At 42.2% G+C, this 15,047-nt stretch overlaps 1 protein-coding gene across 7 annotated transcripts in view; it reads right to left on the reverse strand.

Annotated features, from left to right (window-relative positions):
• PPP2R3A (protein phosphatase 2 regulatory subunit B''alpha) overlaps window positions 1-15,047 on the reverse strand; it is a 54,903-nt gene that overhangs the window by 23,497 nt on the left and 16,359 nt on the right. For 6 of the 7 annotated variants that reach the window (XR_001557061.2, XR_001557060.2, XM_015870978.2 and 3 more), the window contains exons 3-5: window positions 5,971-6,228; window positions 4,129-4,232; window positions 1,516-1,618 (exon numbers count right to left, since the gene is read on the reverse strand). Coding sequence is in view for 5 of the 7 variants with exons in the window: in XM_015870978.2 (XP_015726464.1) it covers window positions 1,516-1,618; window positions 4,129-4,232; window positions 5,971-6,228 (465 nt within the window). In the remaining 2 variants the exon portion in view is untranslated. Of the gene's footprint in view, window positions 1-1,515; window positions 1,619-4,128; window positions 4,233-5,970; window positions 6,229-11,872; window positions 12,261-15,047 lie in introns of those variants that run through there. The other variant, XM_015870979.2, reaches the window with a different exon arrangement.

Below are 15,047 nucleotides of genomic sequence, written 5' to 3' on the forward strand. Positions count from 1 at the left end.
TATCTTTAAAACTATGAAGTGAACCTTCTAGAAATACAAGTACAATACATTTTCTGGGCAATACGCACCTGTTGGGCCATATTGATTTACTTAAGGACAGAAAAACAAAGGAAGAGAGTTAGTGAGTGGATGAAAACTCATTTTTATTGGAGATAAAAAATTAGTTAGTTGACCATGCAACCACCTCTTCTCCAAAACCATTTTTTCCATTCATTGAAGACACTGATATCTGTTAGAGCTTAGTGTCACTAATGAGTGCTCTTTGAAAGGCTGAGAAAGTTGCCTTTCACATCCTCCTTAACAGTGAAAGTTTATATGTAACGTAGACAGCCCACAGACATTATCAGTGCTCTCCCAAAATTGACTTCACCAATTTCATTCAAAATTGACATGGAGTTATATAAGGTCAGCATTTCATAAGTCAAATACTCACTCGTGCCAAACCTACTAAAAAATGCATGACCAGACATATACAGAAATTGCTTAGATCTTGAATCAATCAGCTCAGATCCTCTATGTATCAAAATGTCTGTGTAACTCTACGTGTCTAATGACTCCTCTACCCTTTAAAAGGTGTACAGAATTCTGCTGCTTATACCATGATGTGGCAAAGGGACGGAGCCGATACAGTGCCCTTAGGGGCGTAATACAACCAGGTTTTGGCCAGTCTCACCTGATGTCTAGCATGACAGTGTCATATAGTATAATACTGCTAGCATCTGGTTGAATGACAAGACTGTACATGTCTTTGGATGAATCAGTAGCTAAGAAGTAGAGCTGCTATCAGTCAAGAAAGGCAGTATGCCCAGTGGAGAAAAGGTGAAGAAGAATATGAAAAAATTTACCCATTGCAGTCCCAGTCAGCCTTGTTTGAGACACACAAACATCCAGTACAGGAAAAAAATCTTTCCCTAGCAAAGCATCTCTACTGAGGTTTGGTTTGTTTGTTTTACAGAGGGCAAGAAAGTGCGTTAAAACTAAGGATATTATGGAATAGCTTGAGGAAAAAATAAAAATCTACAGATGATCAGAGAAGCAGATGGACCCAATTTACGGAGAAACTGTAGAAGAGCTAAATCTATTCAGAGCCTGCCTAAATGGCCACAATACTTTGCTTTCATAGTTGCTCTGCTAAAAATACCACATCTGAAGAGAAAGAAAGAAATGAAATAGGATGCACAGACTTTGGCCTGAATGCTAAGAAATAAAAGCGTGATGCAGACATTTTGCCTGAATATCAGAAAAAAAGCCACAGTGGAAATTCAGTACTAACAGGTACAGACACACACAGGCCAGTTGGAACTGCAAGGGTTTTTTTTGCACAGATTTCCATGTGATATTTTATCTGATAGTCTGGCTAGACAAATTCAATGACAACTGCTCTCTAAAGTAACACACCCCCGTTCAACCAATGGTCCACATGTTTTTGGTAAACATTTAGGGATATGAGAATAAAGCAGTTAAGAAACAAACATTTCTCCCCCTTCCCATCACTTCACTGCTGAGTGCAGGTACCTGAAGCAGCGGGATGAAGTCCTCCTGCTCAAGGTAAGCACAGTTCGGCTTTGCAACAAGGTAAGCAAATCTGGATGCGTCATCATGGCAGTTATGCAAGATCCTGTGAGAGAGATGAAAAGTTACTCCAGCTGCTTTGCATCTCACAGGACAACCATAAATCACAGCTAGGCGATCAAGTGCCTTATCACACGTTATGCAATACATGTACACTATGCATTATGCAAAGCTGACCTCAATACTAGCACCAAGAATCTTCAGCATCTCCTGGCAGCACCGAGCTTCTGCTCAGTGGAAATTTTTTCACATTAACATTCCTGTGATAGCAAGATATTGCTTTCTGAAGACTCCTATTTTGATTCAATGGCATCTTAGTAAGAAACCTGACTTTTCAAAATACTGCAAGCTCACTGATCTCTTTTGAAGTCAACAGGACCAACCTAATGGAGTACCATAACAGACACGCTTCCTAATTCAGCCTTGTCACTACATTTCAGTGTTGGAGGATACTGTGAAACTGCAGCGACTGAACCTCAAGCCAGAAAATAAACACTCTCCAAACAGAAAATGAGCATCTCTTATTAATTATGGCACAGCTGGCTGCCGTGCACAAGAAGTTATGGAGAAGAAAGTTGCACCAGGGTAAGTTTAGGTTGGATATCAGGAAGAACTTCTTTATAGAAAGGGTTGATAAGCATTGCAATGGGCTCCCCAGGGAGGTGGTTGAGTCGCCATCCCTGGATGTGTTTAAAAACGGTTTGGATGTGGTGCTCAGAGACATGATTTAGTGGATGGTTGTTAGTGTTAGGGTAGAATGGTTGGGTTGTGGTTGGACTTGATCTTTAAGGTCTTTTCCAACCTGAGCTATTCTATGATTCTATGATACTATGAAAGAACTAGTAGGGCTGAGAATTTAGAGAGGCATGCAAATGATAAAACAGCACTGAAATATCTCTAGTCTTCCTGCAGATATCACACTACTTGGCTTGCCACTAATCCTGGTCTGATTACACTTTATCAAAAGGAGATTTTACAAAATAAATAAATATATGAAAGGGTGGGTGGGAGCACCTTTTAAGTCTGTCAGAGAAAACAAAAAGGGGAACTAGCGGTAGACAATCCATTCTGTTAGCTTCATGTTCACCTCTTGCTGTCAGTTAACAAATACATTCTGAATCAGCTGCATGAAAAAGGTGTTTTTTCATTTTTAAATCACACACAAAGACAAATCCCAAAGCCATGTTTTAACACCCAACTAAAAGCTCCAATTCTCAGAAGAATCACATACACAGCAATTCCTATTGACTTCAAGTGAGCCTGGTATGCACGCAGCCTTCTGAAAAGTCAGACCAATTACTGAGATGCTTAAAAATAGACTTAAGCGATTACACATTCCTGATTTGAAATTAAGGCCGTGTTCATATAGTCATAATGCAACTTCATAGAGAACACTACCTTTATTTCCGAGCATCATGTTTCCAGAATTAATTGTTACAACTGTCAGAAGGGAGGACAAAGAAAAATATTAAATGAAAATTAAATTAAATTTTAAAAAAAATTTAAATTAATTTCTTTAGAGAGAAATCACAGTGAAGAAAACATTTTTAAAAGAGCTTGGAAGCTGCGTGGATTAAAGGAATACAGAAAAGGAGCACAACCACAGTTTGCAATAATCTGAAGGATGCACAAATCAGTGGGAGCAAAAATATGTAGTATCATACATAAGGGATTAATTTGGATCAGCTGGAGGAACTTCAGGAAGGAAAAATGTTGCTCTTGTCAAGAAAAACTTACCAGACATCCCTAACATCTGGGCAATTTTACCAAGTTAGCTTGGCTGTTTTGACAACATTATCACAGGAAATACTTTGAACTCAGATTTCAAGACTATTTCAAGAATCTAAATGGTGACCATTATGTCAAAAAGTAGAAGAATCACTGGATAGGAAGTGGAGATACTGTTCAGGTGTTTCACAAAGACTGAATTGTCCTGGAGGAAAATGATTAGGCAAGAGAACAGGTCTGTTCCACCCAGCAGCTCCAACTCCAAGCATGATATATGTAAGAGCTTTCAAGTTCAAAAAGAGGGTTTGACAGCAGTATAAGGAAACAATTGCCAAAACCCACACAGTTATTAAAGTGTGCATGAGGAAGGTAATAACCATCAAAGCTGAGTTTGGCCTACTTGTATGATGCTTTTATTTCACGTTCCTTCTTCCTGCCCTGCAACAGGCTTCCTCTCCCCATTCCCAAATCAGGCTCACCAGTGCATCAACAAGGCCTCAGATACACATATCCAGGAATCATTAACATCCATCAGCTATCTCACAATAGCTGACATTCCTAGGAGTGCATTAATATATTTCATACATCAAACAAAACAGCGTGGTTGATTATCTATACAACTAACGTTAATTCTGCTGATGTACATCGCATAGCATCAGTGTTCAGGAATTTATAGGAAAGGAAACAAACAGATTTTAAGCATTTTATTTTCACTCTAAAAAATAAAAAAGGACAAAGCTTTCAAAAGTATGGCAGAAAAGGGAAAAGAGTCTTCTATGGCAGATTTACTTTCCTCTAGAAAAATAAATTCGCATTTTCTATACTTACTTTCTCCACAAAGACACAAATGAGTGCACAGATACACATCCCGTCCTTTGTCCTCCTGATGCACTGAACATAGGTGCTTTCCAGTAGAGTGGGCAGCCACATATCTGCAACAAAACACAGGAACAAAAAGAAGTCACACGGAATTGTTCATACACTGAATTCACCTTGAGGACTTTCACATACAGGAAATGAAAAAGTAATGACATGCAGCTTAGTCAAAAAGCTGTTTACTGTGTACTAAGGTTCAGAACCTACCCTTATATGCCTCTGTAAGTAACTGAGAAATACACCCTGTCCATCCAGAAACAGTCAGGGACTCTTCGCAGAATCACTTTGCCAAGTGGGTTAGAATGGGCCTCAAAGATCATTTAATTCCAACACCGCTGCCATGGGCAGGAACACCTCAGATAATTAGCAATTGAATGTCTGCATGTGAAATGATTCCAATCCCTCAGTTATCAGTGCACAGCCTTCTACCCTGAGCAGCCCATTCACAACACTGCTAAATCTCAGCAAGATAATAGAATATGAAAGCACAAATGGAAAGAGGCCAATTCCAGCAGGACTCTCTGAACGCAACATTCTAAGTAACCTCTGCATTAACATTTCTACCTGGGTAGCTTTCAGAATAGTAATAAACACATTAGGATTAAGCCATTCTTCTGTCAGGTGACTGTATTTCCACAGGTGCTTGCTATTCCAAGGAAAAAATAACATTTATTTTCTGCAGTTTTCTTTGTGTAGCTGGCTCTCTTGCATTTCCTTTAGAGCCTCCAAACATATACCAGTCCCAGTAATTCCACAGAAGAGCAGCAAGCTACAGAGCAACTGAACAGCACAGAGCACATCCATTTAGAGATGGTTGCAGAGACCAGACAGAAAGGCAGAAGCTCTCCTGCTTTCCCCAGATTGAATATGACCAGCTACACTTAGTCTGTCTTGCCATAAAATCAGTTTCAAAACTTATTTTGGTCAAGCTAACAAATTCTGTTTGTTTTCAGAGACTGCTTACAAGCAAACCACTCTAAAAACAAACCTAAACTTCCCTCTTAGAAAACAAGTGCTCCCCTTGGCCAGAACATCACTGCTCAATCTATAGTGCCGCAGATGCACTCATGCACAGGACAAGTTGAACATATGAGGTGCATCTGACAACTGCCAGTCTTAAGATTAACATTACTAAAAACCACGATGGAAGAGGAGGAAAACAGAACAGCCCATCTGCAGCGTGCTCCCACACAAGTGCTGTGTTTTGTTCTCTGAAGCCAAGAAATCATTAGCAGACTGTAGCAACTCCAAGTCTGCTGACATTGTGGATATTAAACATATGCATCTCAGTGAAGTAGGGCTTACTAAGCACTTCCCTCTTCTGCTGTGCTCAAGGTGGCATAGGTTGGAAACTCCTTTTTCAAGCAATACTGCTGCAGTGTACATAGATCATGTTTAGATCAGTTGGACAGCTAGCCACAGAGAAGGAAACCAGCACTATCTGAAGCCATGGAGGCACTTTACATTTACATGTCTTCTAAGCATAACTATGGAGAAAGAGAAAAACAAATGCGTTTTTTATTTGCTAAAAAGCCTGGAAGAACCATTTGCAAATCAGAGAAAGATGGAGCACATATCAGTCACGACAAACAGCAATCTCCTCCCACGGACAATTTAACTGAACGCATTTCTGTTAATTATTTTCTTAATCTAAAAAGGAAAAAAGCAAAAATCAGAGTAAAAGAATTTCAGTTTGTTTTTCACTTTAAAAATGGGGAAAGAAAAAGGTATTTTATTAGCTTTAGTTTCAGCCTTTCTCCCTTTCCAAGAAGGGAAGAAATCTAGAGAGGTTACCTTTGCAATTTTTCCCATTTCACAGATGTTGGCTTTCTCATCTTCAAACTCTGCGAAGGCTTCTTCAATCCTGGCAATGATCTCTTCATGATTAGTGCAGACATTCGGAAGTCCTTTGGGGAAGTAGAAACGTGGAATGTTTACGGACAAAGGGGTACTGCTGGTGGCTTTATTCACAGGCAGAGCACAAGGGCTAACCACTGAGTTCAAAGGGACCGGGGATGACGTTCCAGGTTTCTTCTCTTGCTTACTTTGAACCTGAAAACACAATGAATAAATACTTTTTGTTTTTAAACAGCATGAAAAAGAAAAAAATTAAACCATCCACTGAAGGGATAAAAATGTTTGTCTTAATAAATTTAAGAAACATTGCAATATCAAACATTGGTCAGACACATGTTACATCTAAGGCAGCTTCCACACAGTTTTGGTGCATTTTGTTTGCAGCTGTGGATTATACCACTGCTTAATCACAAGAGAAGACACTCCGCAGTTCAGTACTGTAGAACAGGGGCAACACGAGCTGTTTCTTATACCACTCACTGCGTTGCCACTCTGCCCCACAAACAGACATTCCAATATAAACAGCAGAACTCAGACACTGGAATCTCTGGAGATTAAAAAGAACATTCATTGCCCCCCCATGAACACATGCTCTCTTGAGAAAAGGCAACAGGACTGCCTATTGCACAACGGTTCAAATGTAAGAGCTATTATTAATGTAACAACATATGTGATAAGAGGCTAATAAGGAAATAGTCAAGTAAATACAGCTGTAACTTTCAGTTTATTTACTCTAAATAGTTCAAAACAAAATTGTTTTAGGATATAGTATCCAAGACTAAGTTTACTAAATACCAAAGAATGTCTATGATGAACTGACTAAATTCTTAGCCTTCATATTTTCCAGAAACTTGGAGCTTTCCCTTAACACACATTGAACAACCCAACTTGCCACAGGGAGCTGAAGAAATACGAATTGTAAAAGCTTCCTTGAGCCACTTTCTTTGCAGTTTTTCAATCACTTCATAATCTGTTCCTCAGAGATCTGGAAAAATCACAGATGGAAACATTCTCTTCCTCTTCACTCCTCTGCTTCCTTTGAAATAGGAAGGACCTCTTCCTTCTTCCAAAAGGACCCATTTCAGGAGCATGAACACATGCTGATACACATATGCCAGCCCAAGCACACTCTTGTACTGTAACTGCTCTACAGTTCTATGTGCTCTGCATTAACATGGAGTTTGTCTTCCTCTCCTTCCTTTACAAGAGGTCTCCAACTACTTGGGAAGTTGCTTTCTAAACCAAGCTAGTGATGTGGGCAGCAGGAAGGCACAGGCACGGCACTGTTTGTTTGTGCAGCCTGTCGCACCCCGTCTGCACTGACCAGATACGGGAGGTTTCCGGCCACGACCCAACTCGGGGTTGTTTCACTGCCCAGATTCCAGCACCGGGAAAAGCCGTGCTGCTCTCTAACAGTGCCACATTCATACACAACAAAGCTGGAACAGACATCAGGGTGCCATCTCCAGCCACTCAGCTCCTATAATAGGACTTAACACCGGTTTGTCTTGAAGACCCACTTCTCAGGAACAGGTTTATTGCTCATTAATCCCTCTGATGCAAACACGAACTCCCAGTTGCCAGGACTTCAAAGAAATAAAAGAAATGACTTAAATTTAGCAAAAAATGTCCACAGAACAAAAAGAAACAGTGTTCTTTCAGAAGACTCTTCACTTCCCTTACATTCATTCCCTTACAGCACAAGTGAATTAAGAAACACTATTTTCTTCTTCGTAGGCAGATCCCCAGAGCACGCTGCCATAACAGCACTGTGTCGTTTTCTTCTATGTAGTGCACATCCCATAGCTCACAGAGCAGGACTCCAGCTGAACATCCCATAACACAGCCCCTTTGCTCTGACCCCCACTTTCTGGAAGCAGGGCAATTCAGGCAGCGAGCTTTGGCATTAGCTCACGTAAGACACAAGCCAGGCACCCCAGGATCAGTGTGAATTCTGATGCACAGCCACAAAGCAACACAGAGGTTGGACAGGTCCATAGATCTATAGGACACATAGAGGGAATGCTCCTAAGCCTCGAAGTTGGAAACCTGTACAGACATAAGTTTGCAGCTGATCTTCCCAGTAAGGCTTGGCCAGTAACTCCAGCTCAGTCCAAGGCACACGAGGTGGACACTGAGCTCATTGATTGCTTCCTTCTGGGAGGTTCCACTGCACAAATAGAAAGAGCATTTTTTAACTTTGTCGTCCTCTTTTCATATAAGGAATGAGCTGTCAGCAACAACAAGGACAACATGCAGTAATCAGCTCTAAAGATTCTGCTCCTGAGAATAATCTTGGATTTTTTGTTTCCTGCTAAAAAAAAAAAAAAAAAGAAGAAAAAAAGCCAGCACTGTGTGAAAATGCTCCTGGGATGGGTATATCCAGATGTCAACTGCTACGGACACAGCAGGGAGTTAATGACAAGTATTTGTGAACAGCTCGTGGAAAAAATAAAGGAAGCAATATGAGGGGAGATCTGTAACATCCTTAGTAGGAAAGGGATCCTCACTGCAGGAAGTGAACCCAAAATGCTGCCTGATCAGCAGAGCGTTTCTCCAGAAGAGGGGTGCATTTCCAAGAATGGCTGCTACGGAAGTAAACCATGAATGCTACAGAAATCTTCACTACCAACAGCTAATGGCCTTTTTTTTTAATATAAGAAAGCAACATCCAAAAATGTTTTTTAATAGTGCTTTGTAGGGTGGTTTACACTACCTACCAGTAAAATCTGTCTATCCACTGTATCATCTCTTGCCAGTCATACCATTTATTTAGGGACAGGCTAAAACAGTGACATCTGCACTATAAATAAAGCAGACAGAAAAGCAGCCGCGCTGTAGCTACACAAACAAAGCAGAAAAGCTCCCCCATCACAGTCTGTCTCTCAGGCAGCAGACAACTCCAGGGAGCAGCAGTATCACATTAAGTGCTGTAATATTTTCTGTTCTTTTCTCCCGACCTTTCATCCCCACCAGGGTCTTTGAATTTACCAGTTATTTGTTTTCTTCCAAATATGATTCTCCGACCCTTTCCTAGGGTACAGTGACTCAGCCTGGTTACTCGCAGTCCACAATGCTGACTTAATGTCTCCTTTCCTTTTTACTGTTCCTGTCTTACTGAAGTCTGATGGTAACTGGACGCAGGCCATCCTCAGAGATAATCAGTTCTCCAGAGCCGATTTGTATCAACAGCCCAAGACTTTCCCTTCTTTTCCTGAACTCCTTTCCCATAATTATATCCTCCTGCTGCCTCTTTCCCATCTCAAAGGAAATGGAAAAAAAACACCACACACCAAAGGCTCTTATGCATATGAGTGCCAGCATCATGGAGAAGCAACGATAAACTGCATTTCTGGATAGATTTGTATTTTCTGCTGCAAACTCACCAGCAGAAGCAGAGTCCCATTGCAGCAAAACAAATGAAAACAAACTGTGTAACACAGAGAACGTAGGTGGGAAGGGACACGAGCCCAACTCTAAGCCTAGATCAAGTTCCTAATGGCCTTATCCAGCTGAGTTCTGAAAGTACCGATCTCACGCCTCCACTTGCTAATGTGCCTACAGATATTACACTGCTCTTCCTGTGACTGATATACTGGAAGCTCCACGGAGGATACAAGGCCATCAGAGATCATTTGCACTCAAAGGGACAACAGGAGTATAACCCCCTCTGCAGCTCTTCTCTGTCCCAGCGCACAGATGACACCTACCTAGGGGGAAGGTCAGCAAGGTAAAAGGCAGAACCTTGGGCACAGGAGACCTCAGCCAACCTTCAGCTGCCTCTAGAAGTGCCAAGCTCTGCAGCTGGGCACTGTAACCCCCAGCTGGGAACCCCCTGGCTGTGCAGCAGCTCTGCTGTAAAGGATGTGAGGTGCACCAGGCTGAAAAGGAGCCTGCAGCATGGCCTGACTGCAGATAAAAGCAAACGATGCACCAGGCTGTGGTAGGAGCAATGCATGGTGTACAAAAGGAACAGCCTTAAGCTGCAGTTCTGGAGTGGTGGACAGTGGGAACCACAAGTTAAGTGAGAGTAATACGGCCAGGAAGAGGCCACTGAAAGGGCTGGGGGGAATCCCTGTGCCTGAGGAGTTTCCAAGACTCATAAAAAGCCAGTGCTGATGTGATCTACTGTCAGTGCTAGTCCTTCTATCCTCCTACATGCGAGATGCTGGATTAGAGGCCTTCAGAGGCCTCTTCCTACCATTAATGCTACAGAAGGCTCTCTGATCCTTTCATAAAAAAAAATAAAAATACATTTCCATCCATTGCTAACATCTACACGTGGCCATCTGTCACTGTCCTCCAGCCCCTATTGCTGCCTTTCCACATTTCTTCCCTCAAGCACTTTTTCCTGTACTTAGCAAATCCAATTACCCTTACTCTTAGGTCACCTCATACACCCAGTTTAACACAAGGTAAAGCTCTGAAAGGCACAAAAATTAACATTTCACAGCAGCCAAGAGGGAGAATTCCCATCTCTGCCCTCCACTCCTGAACAGATGTTGCTGCTGCTTACCAACCTTGCCAGACCCCTCCACAGATTGATTTAAGCTGCTGAGAAAGGCAGAAAACAGATTAGTGAGCCCAGTGACACAGTGAGAAGGATGCAAAAGGGAGCAAGCACTTGAAAGAGAGAGGAGGAAGCCCATCTCCTTCCAGCTGCAGCTGCCCACTGCATCAGCTCGCCTGCCTTGGATCTGCAGCCCCAAAGCAGTCGGCCTCACTGCGCTCAGCCTGGACAGGACTCACCTTCCAAAGGCTCACCAACTTTTCCACTCGGTCTACTTGGAGATCTGATCTCTCCTCCCTGAAAACCACACCCTGATCATATCCTTAGGTGGTCAGATAAACACAACTAAGCCAGTGCTGGAGAGTGGAACATTCTTAGCTGCACTGCATGGTTCTCATTAGTCTTCTAAATTGCTCATGGTCTCCGCCCAAACCATTACTACACATCATTACTTCATACAATTCTCCCCTAGGGAGCAAAAAACATGTTCCAGAGATTAACCTTATACACGTGCTTTAACCTGTCACCAGAAATCATGAAAAAAATGTGCCTCATGCTACAGTAGACTCTGGAATTATTTTAATAGCAGTTCATTAGGAAACAGCTGCACCACTGTTAATTTCAACTTTTAATATTGTCACTGGGTCACTATTTTAACGGGGATGAAGCCCTAAGTGGGCAGATTCCAGCACACCTCACTATGAATGCGGGGTGGCTACACGCTGACCTGGTGGCATAGCACAAATCGCTCCAATCTTTTCTGGCTGTCCCAGAACACGAGTGTAGAAGATGGGGTTTACCAAGCAACATATCTTTAGTGCAATTTTCATTTCTGTGGCTATATTTGCCTTCAGCCACAGCCCACAGAGACTAGGAAAGAGCCCAATTAAGCACTCTGGGATGTTAAAATCTTCACCAAAATCAAGCAGGCAGATCTGCACACAAACCTGAGTAGCAGAGAAGTGCAGCCCTCTGACTGCAGCAGAAAGCTGTGGCCATTCCACGTGCAACAAGACACATTCGGAGCAACCACACAAACAGGGCTTTTCTTAAAAATAGCAAATAAATGGCAAAAAAGATTTAATAGACTTCCACTGCTTCTCCCTATTAAACCACTGCCCTTGCTGTTAATTTTTTCCCCTTGTTTACAACGAGATTTTAACTCCACACTGGAAGCCTGGAAGGTTTATTTTTAAACCTCCTGGTATCTAGCTGCAAATACCTTTCTCCAAATAGACACGCCTAGAGGGGACGCGGTTTGATTCTCTAATCCAATAAAAAAAAATACAAAGCGACAGAAAAAGTGAAAGAAACACCAAGCGATCAAACCTGGGCCTGCTGGAATGACTTCAGCCTCTTCTTGAACCGAGATGGGAGAACAAAGTCACAGCCCTTGGCAAGCAAGGCCAGCTCCCCTCCCAAGTCTGGGTCCCTCCGCAGAGAACTCTCCTTGATCATCATCCTGGTCAGCTCTAAGCAGATGCTGCACTCTCCAGAAAGGGCACAGGGACTCAGTAGGAGACCACGTCAAAACCAGTAGGTTGTTTTCTTGGCTTTGATTTTTACAGGCAAAAAATGGCAAATGGCTTCATGTAGAAGCATACCAAGTCTTCTCTCTCTTCACAAGGAGAGCATCTAAAGATTGGGGCTCACTCCTGGAGCCAGGCCTTCCTTTTTTAACTGATATACAAAGTATCTTTCAGTACCACCAGGATCTTCTGCCTTGTAATACTTTAATTGAGAAACATGATCTATAACAGAATCTATTTCCCTACTGGCTACATGACAGACAATCTGTCCTTGGCTTGTAATAGGCCAGGGGTAACATGGGAAAGGAAGCACCCACCACCACTACCAAGAGTGCTAAAATTAGACAGGCTGCAGAAGTGGCTAAATATACCATCTTCCCCAATAGTTCTTACTTTACGTGCTTCAGCACTGAAACCCGAGGTGCAAACTGACATCAGTCAGACTCAGCTAGAGTTAAACCACACGCTCTCAGCCAAGACCCATGCACACAGTGTTAGTGGTTTGAGGTGATGAAGCAGGACGCTGTTAGTTCCATGTTAAATCAAAGGCTATAATTTTCAGGAAACATCAATTTTTCCCTCTTCCTTGGAAAAAGCGAATCATCCGCTTTCTTTAACACCAAACAGGCACACAGGGCTGATCCTGGATAATAAGCTCAGACATCTGAATAAAATCATGGAGGTAGGAGTTGGACTAAGTGACCTCTATAGTTCCTCTTTCCAACCCGAGACACTCCACAGTTCTATGAAATAGTTCTATAAAGACACCAAAATGTACCACACTTTTCATTCACTTTTCCCACAGCTCTCACAAGGCAAAGGCTGATCCCCAAACCTTTGCAAAGCAATTCTCAGTACATGGTCTACTCTTTTTCTATATTCAAAGTGTGTTCTCCCTCTCCTACTGCAACAACAGCGCTGAGCAAAGGCTGAACAAAAATCCAGCTCTTCCTGCACGCGATGAACAAACACACAGTCCCATAACCTGCTTCTCATATTTGAATTGAAAAGTTCTCGCTACTTGCCTGTTTACTTTCTGAGCAAATAATGGAGATATCATCTAACTTCCAGCCAACCAGGCTGCTGTGAATAAAACACTGTATCTGAAATGGAAAGGTGTCTCTGGGCCTCACTAACAGAAAGCTTTGAATGGACCACATGCGGCTCTGATGTTCTGCACCTCCTGCAGAAGGCCCAAGGATAATTCAAAAACAGCATCACTTACAAAGCTGTGGCTGCTCCACAGATAAACACAGAAACAACCTGTCCATAATGAAGCCCTCATCATCATAGGTTTGTCCTTACTCAGCTAAGCTATTTAATATAGACCTTTATTTTCTTTTTTTCCCCCTCCGAAATAGCCTCATAACTGTCTTCATAACTGCATAGCAAAAATCCCAAGATGTTTTTCCCTCCTGTTTTTCTTCATTCAACAGCACAAGGTGAAAGCCTAAGCTGTGGGATTCAGTTCTTTGTGAAAGAATATTTGAACAAGAGTAGAGCACATGGAGCATAAATGAGGTCCTGTTAGGTCACTGAAGCTATGTCTAAGTTGTGCATCTGGGAGCACTCTTCAGCTGCAGGTGATGTCCAGGTGCATAATGCACGGACACAGGTCCAGACAATCACAAGGTTATCACAGTGTCATGAGTTTGCCATGTGCCTTGCAAATCAAAGTGCAGCCTAACAGAGGGGTGAGACAAGGAAAGGAATGAGAAGAGTCCTAAAAAAGATAATGGAAGACAGGAAAGTTTGAAGTGGAATTGCAGCTAAATAAAAAGCGCACACATCTCTATGCACAAGTACTGGAACACTATTTTCTTGCTCTAACAATTTTTTTCTAAACATTAAGGCAATGCCCGAAGAGCACAAGAGGCTTCACTGTACTTGGAGCCCTGCACATCTCATATAGCAGCATGTCAGCAGATTTACATCCAGTCATCTGTGGCAAGCGTACTTACTTCATCTCCCATTGAACTCTCACCCTGCTTACACATCGCAGAGGAAATGCAGCCCCAAGGAACCTCTTATCACTACAGCTGCATCCAGACCAGCTACACTGTGCTTTAAAAGACGTATGCACAGAAAAGACGTGTTAATCTAACAACCACGCGCTACTTCTTCTAATTTCCCATTCACAAATCAACCAGTTCATCGTCCAAAGAGTTACACCACCACCCTGATAGGATGGAAAAAGAAAAGCGAAGTAGAGCAGAAGCCTGAAGAATCTGAACTCCAGACTTCTGCAAAATAGCAGGTTCCCAGTATGGTACCTCTTACCCTCAAAGCACAAAAGGATGGTATGAATAAAGACAGAAACATACAGCATTCTGAGAAAGTGGAAGCAAAAGGAGGGTGTATCAACAGCTTCACAGTCTGCAGCAGGAAAGTGTATCAGCAAGGTACCTATAACTGAACAAAATGCAGGCCAATCTGGAAATTCCTCTGCTTTAAGTGACCCAATTTAAAGCACGAAGGTGACAGATGTTGTATTGTGCCTTCATTAGCCAACAGAACATGGAAAGAATCCCACCTGTGCCTAAAGCTGGAGGCTTGGTTCCAAAAAATTCACAGGATTGAGCTGCAGCAGTTTGGCTGCAAAAAACTCAGCGCATCCCGTATAGCTGAGAAGGGCACCAGCCCCAAATGCAGGTTAAACTTCTGCAGCAGCAGCAGCAGTGTAACTTCTTATTGGTTTTAGAGTCAAAGAGGATGAAAAATTCAACACGTATCACAACGAGGCTTTGCACCAACTACCTTCAGATGTCTGTACTAAGACAAACCAACTCACTGCAAGAAGAATCTGCATCTACCATGAGTATAAAATCAGCCCACCTGCCAGGAACATCTCCTTAAGTGGTTAATATCGGTTCTTTAAATACTTTAATTTCATCTAATTTTCTTGTCATTTTTGATTCTAAGATACTTTAAGATTCTTTTACTATTTTCCTTTATTTCAATTACTATTATCAAAC

This window comes from Coturnix japonica, chromosome 9 (assembly GCF_001577835.2).
Source record: "Coturnix japonica isolate 7356 chromosome 9, Coturnix japonica 2.1, whole genome shotgun sequence".
NCBI lineage: Eukaryota > Metazoa > Chordata > Aves > Galliformes > Phasianidae > Coturnix > Coturnix japonica.